This window comes from Perissodus microlepis, chromosome 22, assembly GCF_051167445.1.
Source record: "Perissodus microlepis isolate ML-2025 ecotype Zambia chromosome 22, ASM5116744v1, whole genome shotgun sequence".
NCBI classification, from domain to species: domain Eukaryota; kingdom Metazoa; phylum Chordata; class Actinopteri; order Cichliformes; family Cichlidae; genus Perissodus; species Perissodus microlepis.
In genome coordinates this window covers 3,617,434-3,638,733 of record NC_140481.1, presented here as the reverse complement: position 1 = coordinate 3,638,733, position 21,300 = coordinate 3,617,434, and the positions used below count along the sequence as shown (strand labels likewise).

General features: G+C 43.0%; 1 protein-coding gene across 2 annotated transcripts in view; it reads left to right on the top strand.

Moving 5' to 3' along the window:
• Nucleotides 1-21,300, top strand: part of gabbr1b (gamma-aminobutyric acid (GABA) B receptor, 1b) — a 120,520-nt gene that overhangs the window by 76,380 nt on the left and 22,840 nt on the right. For both annotated transcript variants that reach the window (XM_084919189.1, XM_084919190.1), the window contains exon 15: nucleotides 45-172. In XM_084919189.1, coding sequence (XP_084775315.1) covers nucleotides 45-172 — 128 coding nt within the window. The remainder of the gene's footprint in view (nucleotides 1-44; nucleotides 173-21,300) is intronic.

Sequence of the window (21,300 nt, the reverse complement as noted above, 5' to 3'; positions counted from 1 at the left end):
CAAGCTGAATTGCTTCTCACTGCTATTATCGAATTAATCTGCAGGTGTGGTATATGGTTATAAAGGCTTACTACTGCTGCTTGGGATCTTCCTCGCCTATGAGACCAAGTCCATCTCTACAGAGAAAATCAATGATCATCGTGCTGTGGGCATGGCCATCTATAATGTTGCCGTAAGTTTAGAGTGGTATGTGTGTGTGTGTGTGTGTGTGTGTGTGTGTGTGTGTGTGTGTGTGTGGCAACTCCCTGGAGGTGGTTTTTGCTGGCAATATCTTTTCAGAGGGCAAAAATAGTTACTACACAGCACTTAGCTACACTAACTGCTTGCTAGCATTCAAAACCCCTCACGGTGTGGTTTATTTTTTATTTTTACAGGCCCCATGTCCTATGGCTCATTAATCTGATTAGTTGAAGTTAGCCTACAATCAAAGACAGATGCTTAAGCAATCACCTGCAAGCACAAAATAAAACTGATCTTTCCCAAAGGAAAAGGTCAAAATATAGCAAGTTACCTCCCTATCAATCTTCTCTTGTAGTTATATTGTTTTGTCACTACGACTTGATTGACAATACAAATCACTAATTTCTGGAGCCATCTTTAGAACTCCATATAGACTGAAAAATAGGGATGGGTATCGAAAACCGGTTCATGTTGAGAACCGGTTCCCACTGTTTCAATTCCTTGGAATTGTTTGCCATTTTTGCAAACGATTCCCTTATCGATTCCAGTCGCCCCGAATGACATCACCACGTTGCGGAGCGTCATTTACCTGGCAGGAAACACGGCGGCTCAAACACTCAAAAGTTTGGTTATACTTTACGAGAACGGATGACAACAGGGCAACTTGCAATACTTGCAAAGTAGATATTTAATTTAAGGGAGGAAACACTACGAATATGCAAAAGCATTTGCTCACGAAACACGCGATGACCTTAAATGAATGTCGTGTTTTTAATTCCGCTCCGGACTCGTGAATCTCAACCCAGCAGCAGCGGTAACGTTTGCACGTCCTCTCCCGTTAATGCGGCAGGTAAATAATCAACTAACAGTGCATATTATGTTAGCGTTAGACAGACAGAGTCTGGCTCAGATGCTGGCAGTTCTCGCTGCAGTCTATCGGTAGCGTCTCCTTTCAGGCCAGGATAGACGAATGTCACCAAGCAGTGACTAAGTTTGTGGTAAAAGGCTTGCACCCATTTGCCACAGCAGATGCCCCCGATTTTCGGTAAGTGAATGTGTTTAATTGTAGGCAGGGACATTACTGGATATTCTTGTGTAATTGCTACTGAATAATTTATGTTATACTTTGTTGTTGCTACAGAAGAATATTTATTTTATTATTTTACATTTACAATTTTTTTTTCCTGGGGACCCTGTGACACCCCATTGAAGAGCCGTAGGCTGGATCTCTTAAGATCTCACTGTTGGGTTTGTAAGGCCATGTTACTCCTAAATTTCTATCTTGTTCAAAGAGAAGATATAAAACAAAGTTCTAAGCTAATCGACCTTAGTGTTCATTTTTTTAATTTTAATGTTACAGCTGGAAGTATTTTAATGAGTTTATATATACACTACTGAGTTGCTTAATCAATAATATTGTAGCATAACTTTGCATATTTACTGTTAATTGAAATCCTCAAAGACCGCTAAGGCTGGAAGTGCGAGGCTTGTGAAATGGGACGGTCTAGCCTCTGTCGCGCTGCCCAGGTTGCCTAGCAACCATGACACCAACCGCTGGAAGCGTTTCATACAGCATTGTTTGACAGAAAGAGAAAATCTTTTGTCAATTTGTTTGTTTTAACATGAGCTTTGTGTGATTTGATAAGTATCAGAGGCTGAGACCACGGGACTGTAAAACATGATTGTTGGGCTTCATTTCCTTACTGAACAGTCATTTTAAGATTAGTTAGTAAATAAAAATTAGCTAATGTTGTTCATGAGACTAAAGTCATGGTAAAATGGTAAATGGCCTGTATTTGTTTGGAGCTTTACTTAGTCCCTAAGGACCCTAAAGTGCTTTACACTACATTCAGTCATCCATTCATTCACACACACATTCACACACTGGTGATGGCAAGCTACATTGTAATGTAAATGTAAATATAAAATGGCCAATATTAAAGTTAGTATCATATTAATCATGGTCAGTTATTACAGCAGTGAACTTGAACTCTGTGTCAAATACTGAGCTTCAGTAAAGATTCAAGTTGCAGTTATTTATATTTCCTATCACTTTATATCTTCACTCAAAGACAAGTATCTTTGACAGTGTACAAATAGATATATTATATATAAGAGACAAATATTGTTAATTTATTATGTTGGCATTACTAAATTTTGCTCAGTGCTTTTGTAAAAAGGAAATGTACGAGCTGTGATAACACTGAGTACACTGATATATTAAATATTTATTGGGTGAGAAAATCATACCATGTCATAACTGCTTTAAGTCATACAGAATAGATATCAGAGCCTTAAACAGGCTGACTTCTGCTAAACAGTGTTGGTCAAGTTACTTGAAAAAAGTAATCAGTAACTAATTACTGATTACTTCCCCAAAAAAGTTATACCGTTACTTTACTGATTACTTATTTTCAAAAGTAATTAATTACTTAGTTACTTAGTTACTTTTTAAAAACACGATTTACAACCTGAATAGGTGATAAAGCGAGAGATCTTTCAGCCCAATTCTACTATTTCTGCATAATCCATCATACAAAATGTAATCAAATGGAAAAGTCCCTTTTTAAAACTTGTTTTATTAGTTTTAATCTTTTAACTTTATGCATCAAGCAAAAATTAAATTATATGCAACATTCTCTGACTGGAAGAAATTTGTTTAATATTTAAACCTATTTTCTGCACATTCCAGCACATAAAATAAAATATTTTTTTGTGTTTACACTCACTCTTTCAAATAGATGCAAGTAAAACACAGCAGAAAATAAATAAAGTCAAAGACTAGCGGTCCTTTTGCTCTATTTTCACCTGTAAAGCAGGAGTAGGGTAGGCGGAGGTTTACCCTGGTGCAGGTGTGCCGCAGCGGTCAGTTGAAGAATCCGTGAGTTTCTTTGTGAATTTCCCATTACGTTGTAGCGCACTCGGTGCTTGCTTGGAAGTTTAGGGGGGGGGTTTTTCGCTGTAAAAATACGTTTTCTTCCCACGAACAGCGGACGCTAATGTTTTTGTCACTTTTTATGGAATCAAACTTAAAGTAAGGTCAATACTTCCACGCTTTAAACGCTGCATGCTCACACTCTCTCCCGCACTCGATATATGATCCATTGTTGATCTGCAGACAGCTGTTGTCACGAACATCGCACTTGCTTACGTCACTGTCATGAGACACTCTCGCAAAAAAATCACGGTTTTAGTAATGCAGTAATGCAGCGTTCCTATGGGAAAGTAACGGTAATCTAATTACCGTTTTTGCAATAGTAATCCCTTACTTTACTCGTTACTTGAAAAAAGTAATCGGATTACAGTAACACGTTACTGCCCATCTCTGCTGCTAAATGGGTCAAACTGGGCAGAAAGTATACAAACACATAACATCCTTATAGAATATGATGTAACACTATAGATCAACTTACCTCAGAATATATAAAGCATATAAACAATTACAGCAATATGATGCAACAAACACAGCAGTACTACTAATCCAAAATACTCAAAGCTTCATAGAACTGAAACAAACATTTATTTTTAGCTCCATTCTGCTGCTGATACAAACTTTAGGTTTCTGAACATTAAACTTGTTGCTGCCTTTCATAGTGTGTAACTTGAAGGCCCTGAGTACTTTCTCCCACACTGAAAACACTGGAATCATAAAATTATTTGAACATTACCTAATAAGACTGATTCAGGACAGACAATTAGTTATTTTAAACTTTTCTAGCAGTCCTTCACAAACAGGGAACAGTCTGTCTATTCTCTCCATCTGTCAGCTGCTGCTGGCTCTTCCTCCTCCTCTTCCTCACACACTGCTGAGTTTGTCCTGGTGGATCATCAGGGGTGCAAAGCCTCACAGATGATGTGCAGCAGTGGGTCCCTCAGTCTGTCCTCACTCTGGACACTTGCAGTCGTCACACATGGAAATCAAATGTGTGATAAGCTGCAAGATTCAAACACAAGTGTAACTTATAAATACCTGTTCATACTTTTATTACACAATCAGAGAGAAAGAAACAGAGAGAGAGTGCAGGACAGACAGACAGGTGACAGTCTCAGGTGTATACACTGCTACAAAACAGCACAAGAGAAGGCATTTGAGGGCTGCATTTCAGCAGCCTTTGAATTGGGACAGCCTTCGTCACATCGCTGTGACGTAATCAGCCTTAAAATGCGGCCTTTAAGGCTGCAGACCCTGAATTGGGATACAGCCATTATCTCTCCAGCGTCTCCAGGGTCTGCCCCGGGGCCTCCTCCCGGTGGGACATGCCCGGAAAACCTCACCCAGGAGGCATCCTTGTCAGATGCCCGAACCACCGCAGCTGGCTCCTTTCGATGTGGTTCTACTCTAAGCCCGGATGGCTGAACTTCTCACCCTATCTCTAACGGAGAGGCCAGCCACCCTTCGGAGGAAGCTCCACCGTGATCTCGTTCTTTCGGTCACTACCCACAGCTCGTGGCCATCAGTGAGGTCGACCGGTAAATTGAGAGCTTCGCTTTTACGCTCAGCTCTCTCTTGACCACGACGGACCGGTGCAGCGTCCACATCACTGCAGCCACAGCACCAATCCATCTGTTGATCTCTGGCTCCCTTCTCCCATCACTCGCGAACAAGACCCTGAGATGCTTGAACTCCTCCACTTAGGGCAGGAACTCATCCCCGATCCAGAGTGGGCACTCCACCCTTTTCCGGCTGAGAACCATGGCCTCAGATTTGGAGGTGCTGATCCTCATTCCCGCTGCTTCACACTCGGCTGATAACCGTTCCAGTGCGAGCTGGAGGCCATCACCCAATGAAGCCAACAGAACCACATCATCTGCGAAAAGCAGAGATGAAATTCTGAGGCAACCTAAGTGAAAGCCCTCCGCCACTTGGCTGCACCTAGAAATCCTGTCCATAAAAATTATGAACAGAATCAGTGACAAAGGGCAGCCCTGGCGGAGCCCATCACCCACCGGGAACGAGTTCGACTTATTGCCGGCAATGCGAACCAAGCTCTTGCAACGGTTGTATAGGGATCGAATGGCCCACAGCAATGGGCCAGACATCCCATACTCCCGTAGCACTTCCCACAGGACACCCCGAGGGACACGGTCGAATGCCTTCTCCAAGTTCACAAAACACATGTAGACTGGTTGGGCAAACTCCCATGCACCCTCAAGTATCCTTGAGAGGATAAAGATCTGGTCCAGTGTTCCGCGACCAGGATGAAAACGACATTGTTCCTCCTGTATCTGAGGTTCGACTAGCGGACAAACTCTCCTTTCCAGCTCCCTGGCATAGACTTTCCCAGGGAGGCTGAGGAGTGTGATTCCCCTGTAGTTGGAACTGTACAGTCAATGTACAGAAGGTTCATTTTCTCTTTAAAAATCAGATAAGAGAGTTACTTTGCAGGCAAACAATAATGGCCTAGTTCCACCCCGTAGGGTTCCTTTAAGGTTTGTTATTCCTTACTCCGAGAGAAAAGAAGGCTGTTATTGAGGCTGCAGCTTCTAAATGATGGAACAACAAGCAGAATTTAAACATTCTTAATAGTCAGTTGTTGAGCTTTTTAATGTGTATAGGAAACACCACTGTGTTTTTGGGCAAGATGGCGCCTGTGTTTGGCTTTGCCGCTGCTACAGCTCGCTGGAGGCGACAGTGTAGTTTTTCACTGTCGTCAATCGTCGTTTGCAATATGTTTTTTTCTCTTTTGTGTTCTGACTTTGCTTCTGCTGCTTCAATGTATGATCGGGTTACACTGTTAAACATCAAAGATTCAATGGAGAGCTACTGTGACAGCTGGAAGAGCTACAGGAAAACTTTTTTCTCCTCCTTTGGTGTGTTCCCCACCTGAGTGCATGCTACTGTGCAAAACTTCGACCCCCACGAGACGAAAAAGGGGAACGAGGGCTGGCGTCCAGGTGAAATGGAGAAGATATCGGAGGCTAGCTACTTGGCTGTGGGGAGACTCCCGGTGCCTGCGACCAGTTCCTCTCCTGTCATTTGCTGGGTAGTTATGCCTGTGCCTGGGACCCTGACCCCATGGCTCGAAAGCAGTTTGCTCACACTGCTTCCGTCATCCGTTCTCCGTTTTGCTCATGACAGAGTCGCAACCCTGCCCAGAAGGTCCACAGGTGTGCACAGGTGTTTAATTCAAGTGCCGCTGCATTCAGCTGTTGATTTCGCAGATAAACCGTCATCTGTTCGGTTCGCCCTGCTTAATGTTCGCTCCACAATGAACAAAATATTTATTATAAATGATCTCTTTATTAAATTTTATTAGATTTTATGTGTCTGACTGAGATGTGGCAGAAACATAAGGATTATGTTTACTTGAATGAAATCTGCCCGGCTGGCTGTTCTGTCATTGGAACTCCGCGTCTTTTGGGACATGGTGGAGGACTTGCTGCTGTGTACCAGGACAGACTCACATGCAGACTGATGACCTCGGACTCTTTTTCTTCATTTGAATCACAGATGATGAAGGTCGGTTCTCTGAAAACCTTTCATTGTATTTTAATCTATCAACCTCCTGGACCTGCCAGGGTCTTTCTAACCGAATTTAACGACCTTCCATCATTAAATTGGAGAAAGTTATAATACTGGGAGATTTAAACTTTCATATTGATGATGCATCCTGTAACACTGCTGCAGAGCTCATCGCTATCACTGAGTCTTTTAACGTTAAGCAGCAGTGTGAGTGTTTCTGGCCCCACTCAAACAAAGGGCCACACAGTGGATCTTGTTTTCTCCCTGGGTTTAACTATACATGACGTATGTGTGGAGGATGTCCATGTGAGTGACCATAGCTGCATATTTTTTTAATTTGTCATTTTACTTTGATCCTTAACCTCCTAAGATGATGATCCAAAGGCAGATTATGAACCAGGATGCTGCTAGGTTCTCTGCCATGTTTGACCCTCACATGGCTCATAATGATGCTGATTCACTTATTTTCTCTTTTGTTAAAAGAGAAAACAAAGTATTGTCCATTCGTCAAATTTCTGTCCCTGGATAAATGAAAATATTCAAAATTTTAGAAAATATTGTCGCAAATTAGAATGTTTATAGAAGGCTCGAGGTTCTCAGGGTACATCTCAAGGAATCAATTTTCGCACTTAAAGAAATGATAAAAATGCCAGAACTGAATATTTTGCTAATCTAATAGCTTCAAAAAAGAAAAATCCCAAAGTGTTGTTTAATACTAGGGGTGGGTACCGGTATCCGGTGCGGTTCTGACACAAACGGTAGTAACCAGACTGAAAAGCACCGCACATTTCGGTGCTTTATTTTGGTGCTTTTTTTTCTTGAGATGTCATACACTTTGGATTCTAGCCAATCATTTTACCTTTCCAAGGATAGTAGGCGGGCCCAGGTACACACGTTCTTTTAGAGCAGAGCTACAGATTAAAAATGCCCAAGGCGAAGTGGTCAAAAGTATGGCTGTGCTTCACAGCAAAAGATGCAAACTCAGCAGCCTGCAACAAGTACTTTAAGGTGATACTGTGCAAAGGAGGTAACTCCTCGAATCTGATGAAACACCTGGCGACGCATAGCGTTTTTTTAAAAGCCGAGAAATGCACCGTATTTGATAGCTTGCTGCGAGACCTCACACTGAGCGCATCTACTGCGGGTGTGGTGCCTGTTATCGGACCCGGAGTTAGCAACATCCCCCAAGAACCTGAAGAGTAGAGTCCTGGCCCCTAGCCCTGCCAGTGTAGCAGAAATGATGATGGATGATGATGGCAGCAGCAGCCGTTCTTCTCTGCGTGAGTCGCTTAATGTTGTTCGTGTGTAATTTACGTTGAGTAGGCTAACCACGTTATTACATTAATGCATGTAAGGTGAACTAGCAAACACTGTCGTAGTTACATGCAGCTGTCTTCTTGCTTGATAGACTGATACCATATATGCCCTATAGCTGCAGAAAAGGCTAACATTGTTATCTTTTTACAAAAAAAACCCAGCTAAATATAAGAGGTTTTTGGATAAAGTGTGTGTTCTCCATTCTTTAAGCACCAGTTTGAGCACTGTTTAAGCACCGGCACCGTTTCAAAAGTACCGGTTTGGCACCGGTATCGGATAAAACCTAAACGATACCCATCCCTATTTAATACAATTAACCACTTAAGCCCCAACGCCCCCTGATACGGGGGCAAAAGGCAGGAGATCAGTTAGGGTCTGAGGTTAAGAATATTGTCTCTCCTGAAATTCCTCCTGTACCAATCTATACTAAATCTGATTGTAATGAATTTTTTGAACTATTTTGTTAATAAGGTCGCTGCCATCAGGTCTAATATTTCTCCATCATCCTCTCAGTATCACACTGACACTTTGCTTGCTTCTGATACCTGCTCCTCTTTTACTCCTGTTACCTTACAGGACATCAGTGCTCTGCTTGATTATATGAAACTGACTTCAAGCCACCTTGATGTACTTCCTCCATCCTTTTTCATTAGTGTGTTTGACTCTATTGGTCCCTGTATTCTGGAAATAATTAATACTAATCCTGGTCGCAGAACAGCTTAACAACTTTTTGGGAAAAACAATGTTCTGGACATTTTCCAGTCTGTTGTCCGCAAATTGCACTCCACTGAAACCGCATCATTTAAAGTGTCTAGTGACATTCTGATGGCAGCAGACTCTGGAGAGTACACCGTTCTGGTTATATTGGATCTCACCTCTGCTTTTGATACTGTTAATCACAGCATCATGATAAGTAGGCTGAAGGACTTGTTCAGGATTACTGGTGTTGTTTTAAAATGGTTCATGCCGTATCTATCTAGGAGAGATCTTTTACTGTCTGTATGAATCAAGTGTTTTCTGAAACATCAGTTCTCCACTGACTCCTTTAAAAAGCAGCTGAAGACATTTTTATACAAACAAGCTTTTAATTAATCTTTCACTGTTTTATATTATTTTATTTATATTTCTGGTTTTATCGTAAAGCACTTTGTGATTTTTATGTGTGAAATGTGCTATATAAATAAATGTTACTTACTTACTATGTATAGCACACAGTAAAAATTGCCAAATTTTACCTGACAGATTATGAAGTATTCCTCTCTGCATAAAAGTTTAAAAGACAAGTAAGGTTTCAGCTTTTGGTTTGAAACTACTCATGCACCTATGCGGGTGGGGCGGCGGGGGATTCTCTGGCTGGCTGAAGCGGCATCTAATAACCAACTCGCAAAATAAAACAAAATAAAAACAAACCAACAAACATGAAAACACCAGACATTATGATACAGACTTATAATTTGCACTGATGTTTTTCGAAATTCTATACGCGAAAAGTGAGTGCGAGAGCCCTCGGTGCACCTGCTTGCTGCTGTGCTGAAGTCAAAGTAAACTTTATTGTCATCTCCACTATTTACAGTACAGTACTCAAAATAAATAAGTTGCCCTAACTTAATCATCTTAACTAAACTTTACTTAATTTTTTTTGAGGCAACGAGTTTGCATACTTACACATGACTGACTACGTATTTTAGGCTTCAGCCATAATCCATATATATCAGGTATCATACAAAAGTAAAAATAGCTTCAAATACAGTCATGACAATAAAAGAATATGACTTTAAGGACTTAACAACATTAGTTCAGTTATAGTACACCAACATCTCTTATACATTAGCACTAAGGGAACACTGAATGGTTTTTGTCCATAAAACTACTCATCTAAGATGACCACAAAGTAAAAGATCTCTCAGCAAAATTATGCAACATTTTAGGCACGATTGCCCCAATCAAATCAGTGAGCTGGGATTTTTTTATTCTAAACATGAACTACTGTTACAGCAACAGATATGGACTACTGGTGTCTCACACAACAACTCAATGTCCACTACGTGAAGGAGCCAAACACATGCCTTCTCCTCTCGTTAATCTAGAGCACCAAAACATCAGTCAGTCACCTGTGACCTCGCCGCTTCACCTCTGTCCGAGCTACAACATGACAGAGCTGCCTCTGTCGCCTGATAAATAACAGTGAGACATTCCAAATACATGCAGTCACACATGTGCTTCAAATACAGTCATGAACCAACAAGTCCTCATCCAATTTCACCTGTGATCTTGCATCACCATTGCTCTCTGAGCTTTGTGTTGGTTCTTTCATATTTATATCCTGTTCATAGCCTGTACATAGCTTTGTGTTGGTTCTTTCATATTTATATCCTGTTCATAGCCTGTACATAGCTTGTACTCACTACAGCCTGTACATACCTATAGTTATAGAATATTCACAACATACTTCATACCGTGTACATTATAACATACCATAATAGACCCATTTCTGTAATATACTTACATATCTATATTATTGCTAATATATATTGTAATATATCTATATCACTAAAGCATTTCTGGATGGATGCAAACTGCATTTCGTTGCCCAGTACCTGTGCATGTGCAATGACAATAAAGTTGAATTCTATTCTATTCTATTCTATTCTATTCTATTCTATTCTGTCACCTGACAAATAGGACAAACATGACAATAAGAATAAAGTGTGGAGCTGCTTCAGTGTTTCTGTCAATTTGTGCAGATCTTGACTGATCAGTAATGTTTGTAGGCTGAGTGCATTTTTAAAACAATTTGTGCAAACTGCACTACAAGGTGGAATATTTGCAAAATCATGACTACATCATGATATTTTGTCTCAAAAATTAACCCTGTGAATATGTCAGTGCCATTAGGATGAAATTATTGTGTCACCAACGTTTTAACGTTAGACATATAATTTTAACAGCCTCTGTAAACTAATATCCTGGCTTACTCGACGATGCCGTTTTCTCTGACAGTTTCAATCAAAATTAGAAATGCTGCTCTGAGACTGAGAGAACTAATAGTGCTGCCTGTTGTGCAGTTAGTTTCCAAAACACGTTATTCATTTTTTCATTCTATCGGGTTTGTTTTTCGTTACTCGAAGAGATCAAATTATTGGTGGGGACATGTCCCTTCCGTCCATGCCAAATCTATGCCCTTGGCTCCACCCCCACAACATTACTGGCCTTGTGGATCAGTTTATTTAGTCTGTTGGCATCTGTGACCCCCAACCTGCTGCCCCAGCATGCAACAGCATAGAGGATAGCACTGACCACAACAGAGATACAACAAGAAAACATTAATTAGTAGGGATAGTGAAAACGTCTGTTTACGTTTGTTAGCCACTTGGCTATGATAGTAAACAGTAGACACTGATGCAGCTTACTGAATCTTTTGGACTGTGTTCAGCACAATATTAATTAGTCATTGTCTATTGTTGATTTGTCCTATTCTCATTGTATGACAAATTATGATGGCTGTTTGTTAGCCGTTTGCATACTATGCATACTCTCTCTCTCTTCATATATGTGTGTGTGTGTGTTTAACCATGCTTTAACCATGCTTCTCTGGTTAAATTCAGTATGGTTCTGACAACAGTTTTTACAATAAAATATGTTAATGTACAATCCTTAATATGTTTAATGTGTGGGTGGGAGTGGGGGCGCCAAACAGGCTAGGTCCGCCACTGTTCAGCATCATGGATTCTTTAAATTTTACCCAATATGTGTCTGCCCCCACACATACCAAAGGATGTACACTTCAATTTTTTTTGTACTGTGGGTTTAAATATTAAGCGTATTTGTTCTGTGGACATCTGATCATGATGATGCACAGATGAAAGAAGTGCGCTCTTGAACACCCAGACTGTAAGCAGCAGAGGAAACGAGTAGCTATGGAAGGACCAAACTTTTTACCGAAAGGTATTGCAATACTAGGACCACAAATTTAGAGAGTAAAAGTGTCATAAAAGTTATAGTTTATGGTCAGAAAAAAAATTCTACAATGTCAATGTGGTGAACACAAATGTGCTACCACATTTTGGTAAATTTTATTATTTTTAAGAAAAACATATGTCAGCAATTAAGACAATTATTATTTTACATTCATTACGTGTAGTCCATAACAATTGAGGAGAGTAAAAGTGAGAAATAATAAGCGGAACTGTTGACACTGTAGTCGTCCGCCCGCGGTTGCCTAGAGCGGGCCAACTTCCTGTCCTCTCAGATGCAATTCGGGAAAAGACATGAGTGCTCCTGTGATTCTTTCTCTGAGACTCTACCTTTATTTTTACAGGTCAGTATCGTCTTAAAAATACAGTGTATGAGGGTTTTGTGCCTTGTTCTACTTCGGTGTTTACTGAGAGTTATGTTGACACCGCCGATGTAACCTTAAGTGGGGTTTAGTTGAAAATTACTGAAGCGCGGCACCGCAGCGGTGGTAAAGCCGAGCCGCGCAGCCCCAAGTCTCCCGAGAGTTACCGCGAGTTATCGCGAGAGTTACCGCGAGAGTTCGCCAGCCCGCGGGATGTATTTAAACTTGGTAAACTCCATTTAACAATCAAATATGTGTGTGTGGTGCTCCAATTTAACTGTAAAGGCCCTGACATCAGATTATTCGAGTTTAAAATATCTTATATACACTTTATGGTTCAAGTGATGTGGAAATGTTAAGAATAAGCAAAGAATGAATGTACATTTATGTTGTTACATTGCAAAGTAATAGATTCAGGTGTGTTTTGTCTAATCTAGTAAGATTTATGCACTTATATCAGATTTGTGGATAAGCTATTTTGAGTTTGCCCTATATGTGAGAAAGAGCAATAAGACGTTTAAGGCATTATATGGTATCTGCACTGCTGATGTAAATGAGTGAAGGAATAGTGTAATTAACAGTGTAAACTGGAGCAATGTAATGACCATAGATACATATATTTGCCAAATGCCTTTTATTTACCTTTTACAGTTATTGAGCATATCTGACAAGTGAAAGCACTGGATGTAAATTATATTTGTTGATCTGAAATAAGAGATGCAATTCGGGAAAAGACACAAGTGCTCCTGTGATTCTTTCTCTGAGACGCTACCTTTATTTTTACAGATTTGTATTCTTTTTGTTATTGTGGTCTTCACATCTGGGACCCGTAACAAACTGTGGGGGCTCGTCCGGGATCTCTCCTCTACAGTCGTCGAGGGCAGATCCAGTGATACCAGAACCACGACACAATCGTGACAAGGCCGTTACTCCAGCCAAGCCAGCGAGTAGGTGTCCAGGTAGTGAGGCGAAAAGGGGACCTTTGCCTCGACGTGGAACCGTACTGCAGTGAGGGGAGTGTGACGCATCCTAGTCACTATCGAGCTGAAGGATAATCAGAAATACATACAACATGTCGACTGAGAGAAAGGAACTCGCCTGGAATATCAGAAGACGCTTGTTTTCACTCCAAGGTCAAGACCTCTTCGAACTCGCTAAGAGCCTCGCATCAGAAAACAAAGACACTACACAGCTCAGTCAGAATGATAAAGAAGGTTGTATGGACTATATCACCTCCTACATGCAGTCAAATACACTATTGCAACTCGAAGATGAGGGCATGAGTCATTTGTTGACGCTGAATGATTTGATTAATTTAGTCATCCAGGGAAGTAATCCTGCCGTGCAAACAGCTGGTGAGAATGAAGTACATGCCATGCCCAGTCCACAACCATCCAATATCGTGCTAGACCCACAACCGCCGGAAGATCCACCAGATATATCACCAAACCCCTATGCAAACGCAGAAACACAACAGTTAGAGGAGTTGAGGAAAGCGTATGAGACACTGGGTGAGAGGCTAAGACTATGTGGAGCTGTAAGGGCCCAGTCACCTGCTGTAGCACGCCAGCAGAGCAATTTGCAACCACAACCAATCATACAGATTAGCCCTAAGCAGCCAGTCACTGTAAGAGACCTTTCGTACTTGCCACGCAGAGAATTCAAAGTGTTTGGAGGACAGATTGGAGACAACAGTTCCGAAATCAGCTACAACAGTCTCACCAAGCAGATTAATGAAGGAGTTAAAGAAGGATTTGTGGAAGCTGAAATTGTTCGAGGTGTGTTGAGAATTGTGAAGCCTGGCACTTTCCGGGACATGTTAATGCTCAAAGATGACCTGTCTCTCCATGAACTTCAGGGCTTTCTGAGGTCTCATCTCGGAGAAAAAGCGACAACTGAAATGCTCCAGGAGTTAATGTGTGCCAGACAAAGTGAACAAGAGACGCCCCAGCAGTTTCTGTATCGCATGATTGGACTTAAACAGAAGCTTATTTTTCAGTCGAAGCAGGCCAACACAGATCTCCTATGACCCAAGAACCGTCCAGGAAGTTTTCCTCCACACAATCTATCAAGGCCTGGGGGCTAAGTACGCAGACTTGCGACAAAGACTAAGACCTCTCACCTCAAACAACAATGTCACTGACGAAGAGATTCTTAGTGAGGTCACAAAGATTATCAGTGATGAAAATGAACACCAGCGAAGGTTAGGCCAAGTCGCCCGCCAAAAGAGTGCACAAGCCCAAAGTGCTGGGATCGAAGCAAACGACAAGATAGCCAAAGAACAATCCTCACCAACAATCAAACAACTTGCCGCCCAAGTAGAGACTCTAACTAACATGGTCGCCAGCCTAATTAAACAACAGGAGGCAAAGCCTTGCCAGCTGTCCCCACAACCACCTCCCAACCCGCTTTTCCAAACCCCAGCCAACCCCAACAGACCTCCTCAAAAGAAAGCGTTCCTTTGTCCAAAGTGTACTGAACAGAACTTGCAGGACTGTAGTCATTGCTTTGTATGCTGCGAGTCAGGACACCGAGCGGTGGGGTGTTTAAAGCGGACCAAAACTCAGGGAAACTGGAATCGGTCTCTGTCGAGGGACAGCCAGAGGCCGGCGCAGAGTCACAGTCCCAGCCAGTAAGGTCCTCCTCTGCACAGCTCACCACTGGGTGTGGAAGACGTCGCAGTAAGCTTAAAAGAAAGCAGTTAAAGCGAGACCAGAGGAAGCAACAGGTAACCTCTTGCCAAAGTTTAACACCAAACAGCTGTAAAGTCCCCCTAGTTGGAAAGAAAAGCCTTCTCAAGTGTTTGATTGGTGGCTATCCAGTGACAGTGTTATTTGATTCTGGCTCACAAGTGAGTTTAGTGGACAGACAGTGGGTTCAGCGGTTTATTCCTAACTATCAGGTGCGACCCCTCCAAGAGCTGTTAAATGATGGACTTGAAGTTTATGCGGTTAACGGACAAGCAGTTCCTTATGATGGGTGGGTTGAACTTACAGTCACTCTCGCTGGTCACGAAGATCCCAATCTTACTGTGCAAGCCCCTTTCCTTGTCAGTAAGCTGTCACTCCCTCAGCCCCTCCTGGGAGCGAACGTGCTTGGCGCCATTATCCAAACACAAGAGTCAGACCGAGGGGCCAGTGCTTTATTGCATAGTCTCCTATGCAAAGCTTTTGGTACAGATGAAGAACAAGTGATGGCTATGGTAAACTTCATACAAGTACCACAAAGAGCAGAATGTGACCCAGCCACAGTGAGAATTGGGAAGAGCAATGTGACCATTCCTGCTGGAAAAGCAGTCCAAGTGTGGTGCAGAGTACCCCAAAGTTTTGACATTTGTGACCCCCTGGTGCTGTACGAACCCGACGAGAACACTGCCTTGAGACACCTGAGTGTTGAGGAAGGGCTCCTTGAGATCAACAACCCTCAAAGGCCATTTGTTAAGGTCCCCATCTCTAACCACTCCAAACACGAAATAACTCTACCGAAGAGAACAGCCCTGGGTACTATTCAACATGTCGCTAAAGTTATTGAGGCAGACCGACCCACAAACACATCAGAGCTGACTCAACCCACACAGAGCCCCATCACCATAGCTGAGGTAAGCGCAGCCACCCCTGTTTCTGAACTGTCCACTGAGTCATGGCTACCCCCAGTTGATCTTAGCCACCTGAGTCCGGATCAACAGAAGTCAGTTGAAAAGGTGTTAAGGGAAGAGTGTGAGGCGTTCTCTCGTAGCAGCACAGACATAGGCTGTATCCCTTCACTACAAATGGAAATCAGGCTCAAAGATGATACACCAGTCCAGAGGGCCTATGCTTCTATCCCTAAACCCCTCTACAGGGAAGTAAAGGAGTATATTCAAGAGCTGATTGTCAAGGGATGGGTAGTGAAGTCACAGTCGCCGTATGCTGCTCCAGTCATTTGCGTAAGGAAGAAGGATGGGTCTTTACGTTTGTGCATCGATTACCATCTCTTAAACAACAAGACTGTGCCAGACCGACACCCACTTCCCCGGATCCAGGATCTCACAGACTCGCTAGGTGGTTACAGCTGGTTCTCGATCCTGGATCAGGGTAAAGCTTATCATCAAGGTTTCATTGCAGAAGGCTCAAGGTACCTGACGGCATTCACTACCCCGTGGGGCCTCTACGAATGGGTGAGGATACCCTTTGGACTGTCGAATGCCCCAGCAGCCTTCCAACGGAGCATGGAAGAAATGCTTGACACCCTCCGAGACGAGTGCTGTATCCCTTACCTTGACGACGTGCTTTGTTTTTCCAAGTCGTTCGAAGAACATGTCCAAGTGCTACAGAAAGTCCTCCAAGCCCTACAACGGCATGGTGTAAAGCTAAAACCCGAGAAGTGTGAGCTGTTCCGTAAAGAGGTTCGCTATGTCGGCCGATTGGTATCTGCAGATGGAGTAAAGGTGGACCCCAAAGATACTGAGACAGTACAGGCACTCAAACACAAGAGGCCACAGACCGTCGGAGAAGTCAGGCAGCTTTTGGGATTCCTAAGCTATTATCGGACGTATGTGCAGGACTTCTCCCGCATAGCCAAACCGTTGTATGACTTGCTCCAAGTCCCATCCGACACACTGCCACCAAAGCCAACTAGAGGCAGAGCAAAACACACTCAGCAGCCTTCTCGAGCCCTGATACAGTGGAACAAAGAACACCAAGAGATCCTTGAGCGCTTGATCAACATGCTCACTCAGCCACCAGTGTTAGCGTACCCTGACTTCACCCGCCCTTTTATATTGCACACGGACGCATCCCAGAGGGGCCTTGGTGCCGTCCTATATCAGAACCAACAAGACAAGATGAGAGTGATTGGGTACGGGTCTCGCACGCTCACACCTGCTGAACAAAACTACCACTTGCACAGCGGAAAACTAGAGTTTCTCGCCCTCAAGTGGGCAGTTTGTGACAAGTTTAAGGATTATCTCTACTATGCTCCACATTTCACCATTTTTACAGATAACAATCCCTTGACATATGTCCTCAGCACAGTAAAGCTCAACGCAGTCGGACACCGTTGGGTCGGACAATTGGCAGATTTCCACTTCGACATCAAATACCGGCCAGGAAAAGTAAACATTGATGCAGATGTGCTGTCACGTTGCCCACTTGACATTGAGAGGTTCATGGGAGAGTGCTCAGAGGAACTGTCGGAGGAAGCCGTATGTGCAGTTTGGGAAGGGAGCAGAAGAGCGAAGCAAGGAGACGTAGCATGGATTGCAGCCCTTAACCTCACCGCACCAAACCTACCCATCAAAGAACCCCTACAGTCAATCAGTCATGACCAACTTGTACAATCGCAGAGAGCAGATCCAACAATCGGGAAAGTCATTGACATGGTAGAGAAGAACATAAGACCAACAGAAGATGACAAGGCTGACACTAACACAAAAAGACTGTTGAGAGAGTGGAGTCGGCTGCACATGGAGAATGACCTTCTCTATAGAAAGACTGCAGGACGCAAGCAGCTGGTCCTACCTTCTCTCTACAGACCGGTAGCGCTCACACACCTCCACAACAACATGGGCCATGTCGGCGTGGAGAAAGTCTTGAACCTGGCTCGAGAGCGGTTCTATTGGCCTTTCATGAAGAGAGAAATTGAAGAGTACGTCACAAGGAAGTGTCAGTGCATCAAGCAGAAGAAGCCAACGACACACGAGAGCGCACCCATGGGTAGCATAACATCCAGCTATCCTCTTGAGCTCGTTTGCATTGACTTCCTGCACTTAGAGTCTTGTAAAGGTGGGTTCGAATATATACTGGTTGTTGTGGACCATTTTACCAGGTTCGCACAAGCGTATCCCACCAAGAATAAGGCCGCAAAGACCGCGGCAGACCGCCTCTTCAACGACTATATTCCCAAATTCGGCTACCCCTCCAAGCTCCACCACGACCAGGATCGCGAGTTCGAGAATCAGTTATTCAAGTCCCTAAGAGAACTCGCAGGCGTCGGTCACTCGAGGACATCCCCCTACCATCCCCAATGCAACCCTACTGAAAGACTGAATCGCACCCTGTTACAGATGCTGCGTACACTGGGAGAAAAGGAGAAACAAAATTGGAAGGAACATCTACCCCATGTTATCCATGCTTACAACTGTACCAAGCATGAATCTACTGGCTTCTCTCCGTACTACCTCTTGTATGGTCGACACCCTCGTCTCCCAGTGGACCTTCTCTTTGGTCTCATGGCAGAAAACAACACTGAGACACCACATAGGTATGCAGAAAGATGGAAAGGGAAGATGACAGAAGCATACCGCATTGCAAATGCAAACAGTCAACAGTCAAGTTCCAAAGGAAAAGCAAACTATGACAAAAGGTGCAAAGGAGTAATGCTACAGACAGGAGACCGATTACTGGTACGAAACCTGAGTGAAAGGGGGGGCCCTGGCAAACTGAGACCCTACTGGGAGCAAACGGTCTACATTGTGAGGGAGCAAGTGGGCGACAACCCCGTCTACAAAGTGAGTCCAGAGGCGGGAGGCCGTCCTGTTCGCACCTTGCACAGGAACTTGTTGTTACAAGTAAACGACTTGCCAGTGGACATTATCCAAAGTCAGGCTACAAGACCACACAAGAGAAACAAGAAGTCCACCGGAAGACCAATGACCCCAGAGCCGAACCCTGACACAACTGACTCAGAAGAGGGTGAGCCATTGTACTGGCTTGGTGTACCCAGATACCCTCGAGGGGGCCATTCTCCAGTCACACCAGTTCCAAGTGGAGCGCAACGGAGCTCTGGTCCAAGTGAACTAGGACAAGTCTTAAGGGCTCGTGTCCAACCTAGAAAAGAAAGTGCCATGGTTCCGGAAGAGGATCTAATTGTGTTAAGAGACCCAGACCTACCTCAGCTAAGTGACGATCAGGAGATGCCTCAGGTTCAAGAAGAAGTTGACGTCACTGAGTCCAGTCCTGATCCAGTAGAGGTTCCTGACCCAGAGCCGGAACCCAGGGTGGAGCCAGGGGATGACATCCATCCAGAGCCACCATCTCATCTTAGGCAGTCCAGCAGGCAGAGACGTCCCACCACATTCTTCACCTACCCGTCCTTGGGTCAACCAGCCTATCAGGCTCATCCTGCGGTGAACACCATCAACGTCCAGCCTTCGCCATATCCTTCCCTTTACTACCCTCTTCTCTACTCCCAGTTCCCCTACCCCTCTCCCCTCACCCTTAGCCCTTACTTACCTGTTTCATATGTTGTTCCTTGCTATTGAATCGAACAGAAATCTCAGGAAGAAGAATGCCTGAAGTCTAAGGACACCTGGGCAAGAGGAATATTCCAGGGACTTCTGTAAAGAGACTTTGTTAGTTTAAAGTTTTTTTTTATAATTCAAGTTAAGTGTCAGGAGCCACTTTTGCTGTTGGGGAGCATGTGGTGAACACAAATGTGCTACCACATTTTGGTAAATTTTATTATTTTTAAGAAAAACATATGTCAGCAATTAAGACAATTATTATTTTACATTCATTACGTGTAGTCCATAACAATTGAGGAGAGTAAAAGTGAGAAATAATAAGCGGAACTGTTGACACTGTAGTCGTCCGCCCGCGGTTGCCTAGAGCGGGCCAACTTCCTGTCCTCTCAGATGCAATTCGGGAAAAGACATGAGTGCTCCTGTGATTCTTTCTCTGAGACTCTACCTTTATTTTTACAGGTCAGTATCGTCTTAAAAATACAGTGTATGAGGGTTTTGTGCCTTGTTCTACTTCGGTGTTTACTGAGAGTTATGTTGACACCGCCGATGTAACCTTAAGTGGGGTTTAGTTGAAAATTACTGAAGCGCGGCACCGCAGCGGTGGTAAAGCCGAGCCGCGCAGCCCCAAGTCTCCCGAGAGTTACCGCGAGTTATCGCGAGAGTTACCGCGAGAGTTCGCCAGCCCGCGGGATGTATTTAAACTTGGTAAACTCCATTTAACAATCAAATATGTGTGTGTGGTGCTCCAATTTAACTGTAAAGGCCCTGACATCAGATTATTCGAGTTTAAAATATCTTATATACACTTTATGGTTCAAGTGATGTGGAAATGTTAAGAATAAGCAAAGAATGAATGTACATTTATGTTGTTACATTGCAAAGTAATAGATTCAGGTGTGTTTTGTCTAATCTAGTAAGATTTGTGCACTTATATCAGATTTGTGGATAAGCTATTTTGAGTTTGCCCTATATGTGAGAAAGAGCAATAAGACGTTTAAGGCATTATATGGTATCTGCACTGCTGATGTAAATGAGTGAAGGAATAGTGTAATTAACAGTGTAAACTGGAGAAATGTAATGACCATAGATACATATATTTGCCAAATGCCTTTTATTTACCTTTTACAGTTATTGAGCATATCTGACAAGTGAAAGCACTGGATGTAAATTATATTTGTTGATCTGAAATAGGAGATGCAATTCGGGAAAAGACACGAGTGCTCCTGTGATTCTTTCTCTGAGACTCTACCTTTATTTTTACAGATTTGTATTCTTTTTGTTATTGTGGTCTTCACATCTGGGACCCGTAACATCAACATGTTAGATATTAAATTGACAAAAGAAGAAAATATGACAAAAAGAAGATCAAGAGTATTCACATGGTCATGAGTGAGGCCGTTGAATACATGTTGAATAAAATCAAAAGATTCCCACAGCTGTTTTTTTCAGTGCCCATGAATATTAAAATCCCACAATATGCAGTCATGTATTACTGTTACTGAGGACAAAAGATCTGAATTCTACAATAGAGCTTTTATTTTTGGTGGACTGTAGATGAGAATGAAAATCAGCGGGGTCATGGATTCAGTACTAAAAATAAGTGATTCAAAACTTATGGAGTTCAGAAGCAACAGATGAGCAGATGCTTTGAACATGGCTGCCCACCTCAGAATAAGATGCCCTAGGTTTAAATTCTGTCTAACAGGGCTGTCAGGACAGAATGTAAAAGAGCCGAGCACAGATGAAGTGCCATTAGAGTTTTTAAAATCTCGCCAGATTAGA